This window comes from Phaenicophaeus curvirostris, chromosome 11 (assembly GCF_032191515.1).
Source record: "Phaenicophaeus curvirostris isolate KB17595 chromosome 11, BPBGC_Pcur_1.0, whole genome shotgun sequence".
Lineage (NCBI taxonomy): Eukaryota > Metazoa > Chordata > Aves > Cuculiformes > Cuculidae > Phaenicophaeus > Phaenicophaeus curvirostris.
In genome coordinates, this window is record NC_091402.1 from 15,461,094 (window position 1) to 15,478,225 (window position 17,132).

Consider the following 17,132-nt stretch of genomic DNA (forward strand, 5'->3'; position numbering starts at 1 on the left):
CCGCTACCGTGTACTGAACGGTGAAGGATAAAGTTTGTTAGACATTTACATATCATTGGAAACACTTGTTAATAAGATCCCATACTTCAGACAACCGTGCAGCTGTGATCCTGGGATCAGGCACCAGGAATCACATAGCAAAGACTGGTCTTTTTCTCCCATCCTGTGCACCCATTTCCCCACTGGATCAAATGGAACAGCGAGGACTCCATGTGATTTCGAATGAAGGCTCTTTCTGAACTGCTCACGCCAGTTTGACATTTAACTCCTCCAAGCTGCCCTAAAAGTCACTTGTGACAATTCCTTCCATGTGGCTCTGCAAAAGGGACATGGGGCATGGCTGTGAGATACAGTGAAAGCAGGCAGTCTCTTGCTTCCCAACTCTTACTTACTCCTTCTGACCTTATATTTGCCCTGCTCCAAGTTTGCTCTTCACCCTTCCCTTGTCCCATAAATATTATACAGTCAGCTTTAGCTACTGAAAGGAAAACCATAATTTTAAAACTGGTTTTGGACACTACATCAAGCACCAGAGGCTTCCAAAGCTCTGTGGTACCACTTTGCTCTTTGTATCAAAAGAGCTGGGAAGAGGTAATTATCTGGACAGCCTGTTCTGTAAAAGGAAGACACAAGATAATATGCTGTTCTGCTAAAGAGTAGCAACGCCCTCGGTGAAAACAGGCTCCTTGCAACCACAGAGCCTCAGTCAGGGACACTGAATTCAGCATTGCCCCAGCAGAATGCTACTGCTCTGTGTTTGTGCCTCCTGATAGCGCAGCACCAGGGTCACAGCCACTTCAGATCACATTTTTATCCTGCAACATCCCATCATGCTTTTGTCATAGAATTTAAAGAAGGACAGCTCTGGAGACAAAGAAGAGCCAAGTCTGGAAAAGGTCTTTCTTAAGCACAGAATTCTACAAGACTAATGCAGTCTACAGGAAATTAGGATTTTGTTGACACTTGTTTTTGCTTACATTTCTTTTCTGTTCCTGGGTGACCTTGCAGGAAAATGTTGTGAAGTGCACCTCACCTTAAGCAATAGTGACACAGCCCACCCCTTGAATTCCCATCCCAACAGACAGATGCACATGCAGACACTCCACTCCCTTCCTGCAGTGCAGACCAGGACATGAAATTACTGATTGCAGCTTCAGCGCTCTTGCCTGATATTGCCAGGAGACAATTGCAATGAGATGCCCTCCCCACTGCTGCACATGGTCCATCCCCTTCGGCAAGGAAACCTGCCCATGGCGGGCAGGGCACTGCAGCAGCAATGAGACAGATGGTACTCAGGATGCAGCGGTTCTTGCATCACATTGCTGCAGTAGCAAAGAAACAGCCTGAGCCCAAAGGCTTTTAATCTAATCAGATTTCAACATCCATTTGGGTGAAGAGGGTTGACTCCAGGAACACAAAGCAACACAAGAACACACTGCAGATTGCTCTTTACCCTGGCATAGGTGCAAAGCCACTTACCGCTGGCAGCTGGACACAGTTGGAACTGACATCGTATTCAATATATGCCACTTCCGTCCCTTCTTCTGACTTCCCGTCTCTCATGTAGCAAACATCCCTAGTCCAGTTGGTCAGACGATCCACCTCCTCCATTGCATAAACACAGAGTGCAGACTCCTCACTCAGTTTCCCAGAAGAAGCCTGCCAGGCAGAGAAGGCTGCAAAAAGCACTTCTCCTTCTGTGTCCAGCTGCCCCCGGGCCAGGTCTTCTCCCGGCTGGGTGACATAGGCTGCTTGCAGGAGACTGTATGTGTTGGTTTTGCCCTGGCAGAGCAGAGGTAACTCCACATACGAGTAATAATGAGAGTCATCCAGGCAGATTCGTGAGATGTAGGTCTTGTACTCACGTGACTGAGACTTGAGGTCCCGACGGTAAAATAGGAAATAGATGCTTGAGCGGTAAGTGAAAGATTTAATGAAATGGTGGTTGTACTCTGAGAGCCGGCCCACAGCCAGTTTCGCTGTTTCTTCATAGGAGAAAATGGAGTGAGAGTCTGTAGCTTGAAGATCCCCACTGTGGGCCCTGAGATTCCGGGTAGTGATGGGAGGAATCCCTCCTCCAACTCCTCGGCTAGTGTACCCTCGTCCCACAAACAGCAAGGGGACCTCATCCTTTGAGTAGGCTATGAGTCCCACAGTGGTGATGTTGGGATCATTGGCAGCAACGTACTGAGTGTCACCAGGACTTTCTGGCCGGAATAGGACATGATCAATAGATGTGAGGCTCCTCTTTTCACAGATTCCCTGGTGCACACTGCCACACACAATGAGCTCCTTCTGCACCGTGTTCACCAGCAGCAGCTTGTTGTGATTGTCAGTGTAGTGTGCCTGAGGGCACTCTAGCTTTGAGACCGGGGGCAGGCAATCTTTACTGTCCAGAACTGGTCCAGTCTGAACCACTTTCTTCATCAGCAGGTCAGATGTCAGCTGAAAGAGAAAGTTGGTGGCCCCCAAATAAATGGTCCCAGATTCCAAGTCCATAGACAGGTGGAGGAATTTCGTAGCGTTGCGTGAGAACGTGACATATTGCAGTCCCCGTGGAATCACTGCTCCCAAGAAACAGAGAACAGGAAGGAGAAAAGTTCCCAGAGGCATGGTAAACACTCTGCAAGAGAGGAAAAGCTGTTATAACTCCTTGTAAACCAGAAGTGAAGATTAACGCTCATCAAAATCCTTCAACAGCACTCATTATGAGAAGTGGGCAAAGAGGACAAGTATAACCATAGAACGCAGAGAACTAGACACAGAAAGCTAACACGGCATTTTGCAGAAACATCCACAAAAAGCAACCTTACTCAAACCACCTTCACACCAAGATGACAGGCACAGCATCTTCAGAAGCAGCTGCCATACTGCAAGTAATGCTCTCGGGGCCTTTCCCAGAGACTGCTCGATGGAACTGGGGAAAGCTTCTCTTCACAAGTCCAGACTTGTACTAAACTGAATAAACAGTCTAAAGCACATATTCATCAGTACAGGGAATTAATCCAAGAAGAGAGGTCCTATCTATGCTATAATAGAAGGTGTTTCAAGCATTGGAGTTGATCACACCAGAAAAAGCCATGTTTAACCATACTCCTGCACAACTCTTTTCTATGATGCTATATTGGAAGTTCTCCAGGATGGGAGACCACATTCCTACAGCAGCCAGCACATTGTATACATTGTTAATGAGCAACACCACAGTAAAATAAACCACTGTCCAAGATAAACAGAACCTGGAAGACCATTGTTTAAACAAACTGTAGTTACGATCCAATTCAGAGCAAACTAATAACCCCTTTGCTCTCTATTTGATCTAGATATCACAATTAATCCTTCTCTTTCTTATCACTTGTGGCTATCAACAGCCTCTTTTGGGCCCAGAGCTATTCCACTAGTGCTTCAGACAGAACCTTCCCGCGCCCTTTCCGTCACTGAGCATGGCCCACCCGAGCAGGACTGCTCTGCCCTGATGCCAGGGTGAGGTCTCCAAAAAATCAATCATATCAGTTCCCAGCCACCCCCTGGGGCCACCAGCCTGCCAACCCAGGTCTGGTGGGCCCCCATCTCCTTGGGCAGGTGCAACACATCCAGGTGAGGAGACCACCACCTTATCCTGCTCACTTGTTACGGCACTCCTTAGGGGAGAGGTCTCTTGCTGGCACTCATCTCCCCACAGCACGTCTACCAGTACTGTAAAGCGCAATCTAAACATGCCTGTTCCATAGACAATGCTCCAGTCCTTCCCTGCCCCGTGCCCCAAAGTGCAGGCAAGGCCAGATGGAGTGGGTGTTGGACAGACCCAGAGAACCACCAGACCTGTTCTGCTCTGGAAGATCTTTCCATCAAGCCCTCTTGAAATCCACTGTGACCCACCCAAGCCACAGACGGGAACAACCACCCTGAACACCATGGGGAATCCCACAGCACAGTGGAAATGGGGTAATAAGTATCTGCAACATTTAAATTAATGCTTTCCCCATGGAGAAAGGGCAGCAGCTGCAAATGCTCATAATTTACTATGAGTACCATATTATTTGAATTGAGAAGTAGGTGTTGATGCAGCTGTGAACCCACTCCCTTCCCTCCCTCCATCAGACAAGTATCAAAGCTACATACAGCTACACAGATGCCAAGCTGGGCCAGAGGCTCAGACTCAGCTCCTCAGGGGTGATGCTAACTTTGTAGTTAAAGCTAAGAAAACTATCATCATTTCCCTCCTACAGCATCATCCCTCTTGGATTTTCTTGGTAAGCTCAAACTGCTGTTAGCCCAGAAGTGCTTAGAGCAGGGGAGGAAAAAAAGATGTGCAGCATTTCAAGACAAGACTACTCCAGCATTTACTGACAGACTTACCCAATTCAGGTCACAAGCTTCTGATCACACAAACTGTGTTTTACACTCATTCTGTACAACATCCAGCACAGAGCGTGCAGAAAACACAGTAGCGATTGTGAGAACAATAACTCTAAGACTCTAGTTCCATCTTTTGTTCAACTGCTTTTGCAAAAAAAAACCCAATCCCACAAAACTCTACTTTCCAGCTCCTTTGTCAGTAAAACAGGCATCTTTGCGCTACCAAAAGTCCAGCTGAGAGGATTAGTCTACTTGTAAAATCCAGCGGATGGAAGGTATTATAAACACAACACATTATTAAATATAGGCTTTGTGAAGCTCTGGAAAAGCTCCACTTCACACGGTTATTGTAGGTAAGTAGGCAGTACTGTCAGGATATACCCACACGCAGGAATGTTGGCTCTAGACTGGCAGCTTTCTCCAGAGCGCACAGCCGCTGATTCACACCGAACCAGCACTGTGTTTAGGTTACGTGCACACTAGGGCTTTTGTTTGCCCTGATAATGGACACTTAGTGTTTTCTGCTCTTAGTGCTATGAACACACTCTGCTTCACTCAGATTCGCAAACAACCCTGAACTAGCCTTGGAGTCTCTTTGCAGGGTGGCGAGACAGCGCATTGTAGCACTTGACAGAGGTCCTCATCATGTGGGAGATGTTATCTGTGAAGCGTGATGAGGGATATTTATAAAGCCAGCAAGCAGATACACGTAGACTGAAGGATGGAGCTCTAACTTAACTATATTGCCTCAGGTTTATACCAGTAGAGGATATCTTGCCCCAGCTCAAAAAAGTGAGTTATTTTTTATGAATTCTTACAATTTTTTTTGAGAAAATTTTACTTAAGGAGTGCCTTAACCACACAGTTGCCTTGGTACCTCTGCACGCCCATCACGCAGATGTCGTGATGGCTCGTTGTGCAACTCTGTCTGGAGTCTCCTCAGTTTAAAAGCTTAAAATGCCTGCAAACAAAACAATAGGCTGATGACCATCCAACAGCAGGAGCTTGACTACGTTATGACAGAGCCACACTGACGTGGAGAAGAGTCTTTGATCTGGAAGCAGCTGAGGATCACAAGACATCATTACACTACACCACTTGCAGGAATCTCTAATCTTTCTAGCCAATGCAACCTTCCTATGCCAGCACTTACAAAGTAAAATCGGTATGTCTCTTTGGAATTTATGAGTTCTGAAATACTGGCTTTCTCGCTAGAGGTCATGCCTACAAGCTGCAAGACTCTGCTCCGACCACCACATACCATCACTGACAACTGCTGGGGCAAAACCAATGCTCATATGTGCCATTAGTGGTTGAACTCAAAACCCAGCACATGACACCACTCTAGCAACACAGATCTTTTTATGAAGTCTCTAATCTGTAGTTGAATCTATCCCTAATGTTTCACTGAAGCATTTTATCTATTGGAGTGTCTGTTCTGGAAAAGAGATGAGAAAAGCAACCAGCCCTTCATTTCAGCAGATTGCAATCAAAAGCAGAACATGCCGTCATCAAATCTCTGACTTGGAAGATATTGTTCTTTCACTCACCAATTTCCTCCTAGAAGTAACTTTGTTAAGAGCTAATCCTCAAAGGTGTTCCAAGTAAGAAGTCACTATCCAATCCTCCAGACTCTGAGAAAACAGAGTACAGCTAAGAAGACAGGAAAGAAAAAAAAAAAAAGGTAGTACAGCATGTTCTGCAAGCTGAGTAAAAACACTGCGAGCAATGGATAAACACTGAATATCACAGAATCACTGGGTTGGAAAAGACCCCCAGGATCATCGAGTCCAACCAGTCTTTGTTGCTCTTTGCTGAAAATCCATTAGCAAACGAACTTGTATTTATTGCTAGGTGAGCAAACATACATTAGAAGTGAGCATGAGTCTGGGTGGCTTTCAGCAGTTAGAATCATTCCTGTTCTGCGTGAAAAGTGAGATAAAAAGCCAGCAGTGTCCTTTGATTCAGTTTCCCAAGTTGTTTCTCAAACATGTGCATCACTGCCTTTTCTATTTCTTGCTCTTCAGTTAAGCCCATCACAACCTCTCTGGGAGGACAGGAAGGAGGAGGATAACCTACATTTAAATCTGATGGTTTCACGACAGGCTACACTTCTGAGCTCTTTATGGATTTACTGAAGCGTTCGGCTTCCTGTGCTCACTGCTAGGATATAACACAGCTGTTACAGACAGATTGCACTGAAAGTGTGTAGCCTTTAATTAATTCTGAAGGCAATTGCCAAGGCTTAAAGATTCTTTTTAAATATTCCATTTTTTTGATGAATTCTCATTAAATAGGAAAATGCTCCAGACAATACTCTGAACATTGCCTCTAACACACTGTAAAATATTAATATCCAAATGATTCTTCTGAGTTTCATTTATTTAATCTGGATCACAACAGAAGGGATGGAGGATTAAGTCAGTTCTACCACAGAATATTTATATCACACCCACAAAACAACAACCAATACTGTAGAAGCAATGGCACCATTCTGTTGCTCGGAATTTGAAATAAGACTGTGTTTTCTGTAGCTCTATTTTTACCTCTCTGACCTCAGATATCCCTCTCGGAGACTTTACTCATTCATTAAAGAAACAAACACAGAACTCATTTGGACACATTTTAACAGCGTATCAACACTTAAAGATTATTTCCCTAATACCACATCCTACCCCCCAAACATGGAGAGGTCTGATAGCGTTCCAACTTCTAGGCTAAATTTCATTCTCTAGACCAATCCCAACAGAATTATCCTTGGAAAAAAGTAGGTCCCTGAAATTTGCACCTGCAATTTCCCCTGTATTATGTGCAGAGCCAACCCACAGCGAGAGCACTAAAAGATTTAAAAATTACAAGTGTAATTCTTCCAGCTGCACGATGACCCTTGTGCTCCAGCACGTTTCAAACCATCCAGCAGTGGGAGGATGACCACTGCTGTGTTTTCTGCACAAAACCCCTGAATTACAGCCCCCTTCTAAGTCTCATATGCTCAACAGAGACTTGCTGTTTTCCACTGTGAAAGATGACATTCCTGTTACATAAATAAATCTTGTTTTCAGCCAGTTCCCTGCTCTGCTGTTTAAGAACACTTGCAGCAAGCAGCTCCAGCAGAGATGAACACAAACCTCTGTTTTCCAAATAAAACTGACCCGAAGGAGAATCCCATGTCCAAGCCATCCTGTCAGAGCAGGGCTGGCACAGACAAGAGAGCTCAGTTATACCAGATGTGACTAACACCAAATCCAAGGTCAAAATATCAAAAGTGAAACAGCAAAGGAAGGTGGCAGAAAACCTGTACTTTCAGGCTATAGAATTAACAGGTAAGATAATTAACAGATTAGATAAGCATTTGGGAAAATGATGTTTTTTAAACCCTTGCTACTGACTGCTGACAATTACAATGTATTTTTCTAGATGGGGGTTGAGGAATTTATACTAAAATAACATTGCACAAAATACTTTGTCGACTTTGTCACACATTTAAGCATTTAGTGATGCTTATGCATCGCTAAGGGTCTTTGGAAAAACTGTAAAAAGTGCTGCTACACTCCTGGACCTACCTAAATATTGATTTTAGCCATACTAGAATTAATTGAGAGTAGTGGACAGGTATTTCTCCTAAATAGCTCTAGCACAACCATACTCTCTTGCATATGTGAAAATGTGTTATAAACACTAGTTTAAGCTTCCAGTAGAAATGGTTAGTGAAGAATTAATGATTAATACAATAATAAACAGTGAAATTTTAATGAATCAAGACAAATGACACCAAGCTGTTTGCTGCTAAAAGAAACTTTCTCCATAGAAATTCTATCACTGCAAATTGAGGGATGACTTTTCACCTCACCATCCTGTCAAACGCTACCAAAAAGCGAACTCAAATATCATATTGTAAACACATTTTTAAAAGGGGAAATCAAGTCGGCAGTTAGCTTCTCGGTATCTTAACACAAGTAAAAGATAACTTTCTGCCTGTCTTATGCTTTTGAAGATTAGAGCCCTCCAGGATCTGCTCCAACTTTCTGCGTACTCAAATCACAAAAGACCACAAAGCACCCTCCTCTTTTAGCTCATGAGCTCCTGACTAAAGTCTCCCATTGCAAGCAGATTTTTTAGTTAGGACTCCTACGTTACAGAAACTACCAATCTTAACCAAGCCAGCTGATCCCCGAGCGTTACCTACCCCAAGGAAAATGGCTTGTCATTTTGTCTAACTTTGCTTGTCACAGGATCTCCCGAGTCAAAGAAGTTTCTAGTCGCTTTTTGTATGAAGAGTTTGAAAACTAATCCTCCTTCTTAATCCTCCTTGGGCAAGAAGATAACGACAGCTATTCTAACTCAGACAGAGGCCACCTACACAGCAACCCTGGCTCCAGCAACAGACAATAACAGATGCCTAAGAAGCGTAAGGGCAGACAAGCACAAGGCAATCTTTCCCTTACGCATCCTGCCAGCTTCGGGTCTTCCAGCATCGCAGACTGCAGCCACGTATAATCCTCTGGATGGACACATTAGGTGGTCTGAGCTTCTTCAGTCAGGAAGAATTAATTTTCTTTTAGCAATTTGAGCCCTTTCCAGTTTGTCAGCATCCTTTTTTTGAAGTACCTGACAGGGATGAGCAGCAATCTTTTACAGCACCTGACCCAGACACATTATCCCTTATCTTTCTAATGCAGCACATGGAGCAAACGGTACTTTCTCCAGTTCTACCCACCACTCCTCCATCTACCTGCCCAAGAACTTCTTGCTCTTCTAGCTGCCACATCACATGTCATCAAGTTTGTATCCAGTCTAATACCATCAGGGATTCAAATATTCTAAGCAACTAGTTAGAGAAAAAAAAAAAAAAAGGAATCCTGTTCCCTAGCCTTTTAGAGAACATCCAGAGAGCCCAGATAGGTTTAATCCAGCTGTAATAGAACCCTGCTGGGAAAGCAGAGCTCACTAAAGTTACCCATCCAATTCACCCTGCTGAGTAAATCCACCATTTCTACACAGATCTACAGAAGTTTAAGCCCATCATTCACTGTAGAAACAAATTTCCTTGTAGAAGTTCAAGAAGCTGATCAAAACACAGATTAATACCGGAGCAGAGAAACCGGAGAGAAACCCCTGCAGTACCTAGGAAATTCCAAAAGTAAATTTCCCATTTCCAGTTAACCAAGATCCGAGAGCCAATTTTTAATCTGTTTAATATGAACTAAGTTTATTTTAAAGGAACTGTCAACTAAGGCTTTTGGAAAAAAAAAGTTAAGCTATTGGGGAATTAAAAGTTACAGTCCCTATCATGATTTCATAAGTAACTAAAAGACAGGAAAGTCAAAAGTGGAAGTTTCCTGTCAGACAGAGGTTATCAGTGAGATCTGCCAAGAACTCGTTCTGCAACCTACACTGTTCAGTGTGTTTACATAGGATCTATGAAGAGGAATAAGTCCAGAAATGGCAAAGTTTATTAATTAAAAAAAAATATTAATTGCAATCAAACTACTCAGGAAAGACTGAAAAGCAAAAAGTAACAGAACTCAGGTGCTCCTAAGTAACTACACAGTACCTTAGGTATCAATAAATACCCAAATCAACACAAAATACTCTAATTACAAAAACACAACGGGATCTAAATTAGCTGCTACCACCCAGGAAAACTTTGGAAAGTTGGTAAGTCAGTTCAGTATTTAGTATTAAGCAAAAATGGCAAGTACAGCCTTTGGAGCGATTAGGAAAGAAAACACAGATCACCATTAATGTTGTTGAATGCTGCAGGCGGTTCTGATTCCCACATCTGAAAAAGGAGACAGAATGACAGAAAGGACAACAAAGATGATCAAAAACATGGAGCAGCTTCCATATAAGGAGAGATTGAGCAGAGCAGGACTTCAGATGGACAAAGAAACAACCAGAGGGAAGATATGGAAAACTTAAGAGATCTGAAACGTGACAGTGTCAAGATGAAAAACATGGAATCATCTACTACCATGTCTTGCTATGCAGAAACAGGACAGCATCCACCAAAGTTACGGATAACGTTTCTAAGCCAGTTCAAGGATATTGTCACGGGATGCAGAATATTTTAAATAACATTTAAAAAGCATAATTAAATTGTAGACCTCACAGCTGCAGAATGTCATGGAGACTAGAAACATAAACACGTTAGAAGAAGGATTATATAAATTAATAGAGAACAGGGGCAGTGAAGATCAGACGATTAGCTACAACTCCTGGCCAAGGAGAGCACTAAACTGATGATGGTCATAAGCTGGTAGTCAAATAAGGGGGAGGAGAAAGAAAAAAAAAAAGACCCAACAAACCCATCACATTATCCATGCCCTGTTTCTTACAGTCCTCATTAAGCGTCTGCCTCTGGTTCTTGTCAAAGACAGGATACTGAGCTACACAGAGCGTTGCCGTTTGCCCCAGGATGACAGGTCTATTTAAACCTCTTATTTTATGGTACATTTATAGATTGCATTTATTTTTAAATATTAAGAATGTAACTTTAGCTCTGCCTAATCGCATATTTAGGAAGCCAGAAAGCTAACCTCGCTGCCTATTTCTAAAGGCACTATCTATCATATTAACATTTAGATACCATCTAACTGAATCCTTACAGCACAGCGCAAAGTCAATGCACAACGCAGGAGCACAGCAAGCATCACTCTCAGCAGACTGGAAAACTGAAGCAAAGACCAGAGCCACAGTGCATGGAAGTGGCAGGATTGGGTTTAATGCACCCACAGTCTCTCTTCCAGGAACAGCTCTTCCCAGTCTCCTAAACACTTCATGGAAACTTCTCACTCAGACGCCAACTGAACAAAGCAGATAATGTGTTTGCTGTAGGTACAGCTAAGCACTGTGCAGCGTTCAACAGAAGTGCTATTGCTAAAAGTAGGTCAGGAATCATCTGTTTAACCAGGGAGAAAGGAAAGCTAAAGCTCACCAGACTATTTGGCCAGGTATTACAGAAAACCTTCATCTGGGATTTCATCACTACTTCAAACAGACGTGATTCATATTTTACCAGTCTCCACCTCAAACAAGGCACGCCTTCCCAACCACACTGCCCTCTCTGTCATTAGGGGCACCTCTCCCCAGCCTCAGCCAGCATCCTCCTGTTCTCAGCTTTGGTTCCACGGTCTATGAAAGCCAGAGTTCTCTCCTGCACTGGCTGCCCTAGCCATTCTGTGTTGATTTGTATAAAGCCAAAATGCCCAACTGTTTCCTCCAGAACAGCCTACGATCTTTGCACTGGAATCGCTTCTGCCTTAAAGTCTGTTTTCCTTGGCAAGGTGCCCTCCAGAAGGGAGGGAAGAGACCTCCTGCAACCAGCACATGCTTCTTGGAGGACCGCACCATGACCCCAACCAAGCTCTCACGTCCCAGAGGCAAAGGCCAAGCTCCAAAGGCAAGTTCTTTGCATGTAGCCTGGACTTAGAGTAACCGAGCAAGAGAGGAAAGGAGCTTCAAACGTCCTGTGAAACTCCTGTGAAAGGAAGCCAGTCCTGCACTTGCACCCCAAGAGGAAACCAGGGTCTCCATACTAGCATCAGCCCTGCAGGATTGTCCAGTGGAAGGGACAACAGAGACCTATTGCAAAAGGAGTTCATGCTAGCAGTGTTACAAGACCACAAGCAAACAGACAAGTACTGCATCCTGAGTTCCACCATCCAATTGTCAACATGCAAATCACCAGAGCCTGCCTTGAATAAATCTTTTCACTCTGTAGACACTGAGCTGTGCAGGGTGCTCTCACCTGTTCAAGAACAGCATTTCCTCAAAGCCCTAGACATCTTCAATGTCGGCACAACAGGTCTACAAAGAACTATTACGCCCTTGGTGGACAGGAAGGAATTCTCCTTGAAGTTTTCCTTCATTTCAAATAAAACTCTCTTTTCTGCCCTCCCCAGTAATGTTCTGTTGGACAGCCTTCCCCTATCACTCCAACAGTGTCAGCAGTTCTGGCTACAGCCATGAATACAGGCAGTAACATGCAAATAAATTTAATGCAATGCAACCACAGGAGTAGCATCTATCCCCTCCCACCAAGAAGAGACAGCAAAATCAACAGAATTCCACATCACTACCACAATCTGCTTGTGGTTTGCTTTCAGACCAAGTTGGGGTGCATTCTATTTTGTATTACTCAACTCATTTTAAAGCATTATCACAAGCGAAGCTTTGATCAATCAATCTTCCATAAATTAGTACCCAAGCCTAGAAGGCTAGCAGTAGTCAGCTACAAGCTATTAGGCTTGATATTCTTGGTCATTAACTTACACAGGTCTGCCAGATAACAATCCAAGTTGAGGTGGCCAGACATTTTCTCCCACCTCTGCAAGCCAATACCAAACCTTTCACAAGGTCAAGAGCCGACAGGAACACACCAGGTCCTACAAAATGCTGAGGACCTGTCCAAGTTGTTCATAACAGGTATAAAACATGAAAGCTCCCACTGCACGATTGCAGAAGACTGAACAGGCCAAGTACACGCTTGAAAGCCAGGGTCAGATTGAGGAGATAATAACTTTTTCTGGCAAAAATATTTGAGTTCTGGGTCCTGGTCAGGGCTGAGAAAACTTTGGTGCTGTCCTAAAGCCACTACACTTCAGAACTGGCTACCTGTTCATGGCAGCAGGTGTTTTGGTCGAGACTGTTCTACACCTGGTTTCCTGCCCTCCCAACTTCAGTCCCACCGGCTGGGCAGGAACAACTGGCTCTTCTCTTTGCCTTTCAGGAAGCCCAGACCTTCACCCTAGGGCCACAGAGATGCACTAACAGGTCTGCTACATAAAATGCTAGTCTGAAACGCAGACGGCTATAAGCAGACTGTCACCATTTCAAGAGAAAGCTGCCTTGCCATGGTCACCCCCGGGCGTTAGTGCCCAGAAGACAGGAAAGCCAGATTTACGCTAGTTTGTTAAGAACAGCACTGAGAGTTTTGCATTCGATTGTCTGCTCTCCTGCTGGAAGGAACAGCGCGACAGAGCAGAGAGGCTGGTAAGGGGAACAAGGAAAAAGTATGCACATCTGTGCTGAAAGAAAGGATAAACCATAGCCTGTGGTCAGCACAGTTTTGTTTGCAGATTGTCCCAGTCCTGGGCACCCTTCCTCTGTCATTTGAAGCTATATATTCCACATGCCAGGCACTGTGCCTTCCTCTGGGAAACACAGCTGTTCAACTCTGCTGCAACACAGTTAGCTAATCAAAACCCTATGAAAACGTGGCTCAGGAAACACTCTTCAGACGTACATAGAATCATAGAATCGCTAGGTCGGAAAGGACCCACTGGATCATCGAGTCCAACCCATGTGGACCAAACTGAACAATCAGCTACCTAACTTCAACCCAGGAGGCCACGGCAGGGCCGATGTAAGTCCAGCATCATGAAAAAATCTTTAAAATTAAACCCCCTCAGGGGTTAGTGGGAAAGAAACTGGTTGAAACCATAGACCAGCTAGGAGCAGAGAAGATCACATGGGCTAAAGATGGTTCAGACTAAATCTGATCAGGATAGACTGTCTGGAGAATGGCAGACAGATCCAGCATTCACAGGAAAAGGTTGAGAGAGATTCATTGCTGGAATAAAACTACCGATGAAAGCAATAATTGAGAAATTGAGAGTAAAGCAGGAAGGATGCTCTCTAAATGGCATAACAACTAAGCCCGCTGCTAATCAACAATGATGAGACTTCTGGTTTGGGGCAGAGACACCTTCCTGCAGAGAGCTGACTAAGCAGGTACAGCATGTCTAGATGACAACGGAACAATCAACAGGAAGGGAACCTAGGCTCACTCCACCTAGTTCCAGTCTTCCACAACATAACCCTTGTCTTAATCCTTTGTGTACCCCACCTGGCTTCTAGTCCCAGCCCCAGGCCTGTCTGTATTCACTGTAGCTGTAAACCGAGCACGAGACTTCTCAGCCAGTCCACGGAGTGACTTTCAGTACAGAACATGAGAGGCAGTCAACTCAGTTTCTGTACCCTTGGAAAGGGGCTATAATTTCCCAAAATATATCACCCCGATTCTTTTCAGTCATAAGAGCACGCCTGCAAGAATATTCATCATCTTAGTTCTGCTACTGGTCAGCTTTCCACAGCTGCTCCCCACGGACCACAGCAGCAAAGTTACTCAACAACAGGGGAGAAAAGGACTCCACTTAACAGCAGAGACCATGTCCTTAGAGTCAAAAGGACACCTAGCCCAACATCACTCTCTGCCTTCTGAAAGGGAGAGGAAAAGTTCCACGGAACAGCGAGGGCTGCTATTCTGTATTGTGCCCTCAGCAGATTTGGGTAAGCATCTAAAACCAAGTGTAAGACCAGGCTTTCAAGGGTAAAGCATCTACAAATGAGTTATTTTTAAATGTTATTTTTAAAATGACAGGACCTAAAATAAGACCAGTGTTTTGAGTACTTCTGAGGAGTATGAACCTCACGTAGGCCGTGACATTTTTAGTTTAAAGTCACTTTGGAACAGGAATTATACTGTTTACACATCTGCTTATCACTTATTTCAATTCAAATTAAGTTTCAGTTCATTACCAGGCAATAACCTATCTTCTAAAGGGGGGAAATTCACACAAATAAGATTTAGGCTACCAGCAGCAAGACAGGCTCTGTAACTTAGGGAAGCACGTACCATTTCAGTGCATCAGGAACAGTATATGCCATAGGCAAAGGGAGAAAGCCAGCTTCTCTCCATATAATATTTGCCTTCACAACACCCTTCCTAGCTGTGCAGTTTCCAGAAATATACACTCCACCTCTCTTGAAACTTAAGTCAACAGTCTGCAGACTCCAACAGCCCACAGGCAATGCTTTCAGCAAGCAAGAGATGCACGCGCTACATTACAAGCAGTGCAGAAGCAACCTGGACCACAGGCTGTGCCAGTCTCTGTTTTTACAAGTTTTATTTATATTTCCCCCCCACCTCCCACTCCATGCTATCAAGCCAGATTGCAGCTGTTGGGCCCTGGCCTGAAGCTTTAGTATAAAATAAGTATATAGTAGTACTTCATCTCCCTGAGTACTATCCCAGGCTTCAACAATGTGCAGCTTGGGGATTTCTTGGGATAGAGGTAGTTTCTACGCATTTAGCAATCTTCAATACCTCCTGCTGCTATGGAGCTGCCCTGAGTTCTCAAACACACACGAATGCTTTGCATTCACAACATCCTGTGGCAAGAAGCTTCTCAGGTTAACTGCACACACTAAGGACTAGGTTTTTATTTGATTTTAAGCTTACTACATGCTGGCTCCATTCAATACCTATTCATCCTTGTAATGAAAGAGGCAAAGAAAAATTGCTCCCCCTCTAACCTCTCCATGCCATTCAGGATTTTGAAGATAACTATCACTCATCGCTTTTCAGGTGGAAGAGTCCCAGTTTACTTAGTTTTTCTTTATATGAATGGTATTCCTCACCTCTGGCCACTGTGCTGCTCTTCCATTTCTGATAATTGAAGATACCTTTCTTAAGGTGCAATGGTTCTCTGAGAGCTGTAGAAAAATCAACTTCCTTAAGAGCTGGAGAAACTAGCCTAATGGTTATTAAATACAGCAGGGATCCTCAGCTGCTATAGTGAACTGCTAGGCACATGGTTCTCTGCTAAAATATTCAGCCTAACTTCTTAAACTGAGTTTGCTGAAAAGCAAGTTTACTTTCAAGCCACAACACCCAGCTACATCTTCGTTCTCCAGAATAGAGTGTATTTTCCAACAACTTTCTCTCCTTGTTAATACTTTGAAAATACAAATAACCTTATACTTGATTAGCCTGTCCTGTATCCCTCATCACAAAAGGCTGCATGCCAGAGTTTTATTCTTTCTGCCTGATGTTATTTATCAACATTTAAATCCATCAATTTTTTCAACAGGCACAGCATTTGGCGATTCCCCAATGTTACATAACACTGTTTTTATCATGACTCCCTCAAAATCCCAAGTGATTTCTTCCACAAGTGCAGTAATCTTAATTGCTTCCTACATTCTTGATTATCAGATCTAGGACTTCACTACTTACACATGCTTAGCTAATCTAATTTTTTCTGTCAGGCTGAAGTATCTGGCTCACCTGTGGTGCTTTTAGAGGCAAAATGCAGAAACTAATTCAGAATTTTATTCTTTACTTCACTGTGGATATGTGTAGGTCTGCATTAGTTTTCCACTGAGAGGTAGACTAAAACAAGAATCTAGTTGTTCCAAGATAAAATAATTAAACAAATGGAGCATACATACCCAGTGAAAAGAGCTCAGCATGCAGAGAGACACATCTCAGAAACCACTTTGCAGAAAGCCCACTATACAGAACTGCTTGCCAGAGGTAGAAAGTAATGAGAAAGAAACCTCGACAACGAAAACACATCATCACAGCCTCTTCACTTGGAAAAACATGCCCACTTCCCCCAAAGATGAGGGTTTCTCCTGAAGAATTCTTGCCTTGCATACAGCAGTTGTAGGTTTATTCTTACTGAAGGAGAAAAAGAGATGGGCCACAGAAAACAGGGCTGAAAATCAGTCCCTACGCTGCTTAAAAAGGAGGGGAGAGAAAAGCAGGAAACAAGTAACACTCTCCTAGGTAACACCGAATCACTACACTGGCTGTGCAAGAATGAAGCAGAGCACGGCTGGGATAATAACCGTAACTCACATTTCAGAAGTTAGTTTGTTCAGCCATGATCTTTTGCACTTAAAGGTACTAAAAAGCATGTCCTCTACTCCACTTCTGCCGGAGCTCTTTTTCAACGCAATCTGGATAAAATCAGCTTGATAACTTG

General features: G+C 43.7%; 1 protein-coding gene across 3 annotated transcripts in view; it reads right to left on the reverse strand.

Annotated features, from left to right (window-relative positions):
- The window catches only part of PLXNB1 (plexin B1), a 62,796-nt gene that overhangs the window by 35,265 nt on the left and 10,399 nt on the right, over positions 1 to 17,132 (reverse strand). For all 3 annotated transcript variants that reach the window (XM_069866309.1, XM_069866310.1, XM_069866311.1), the window contains one exon: positions 1,480 to 2,623. In XM_069866309.1, the coding sequence (XP_069722410.1) occupies positions 1,480 to 2,623 (1,144 nt within the window). The remainder of the gene's footprint in view (positions 1 to 1,479; positions 2,624 to 17,132) is intronic.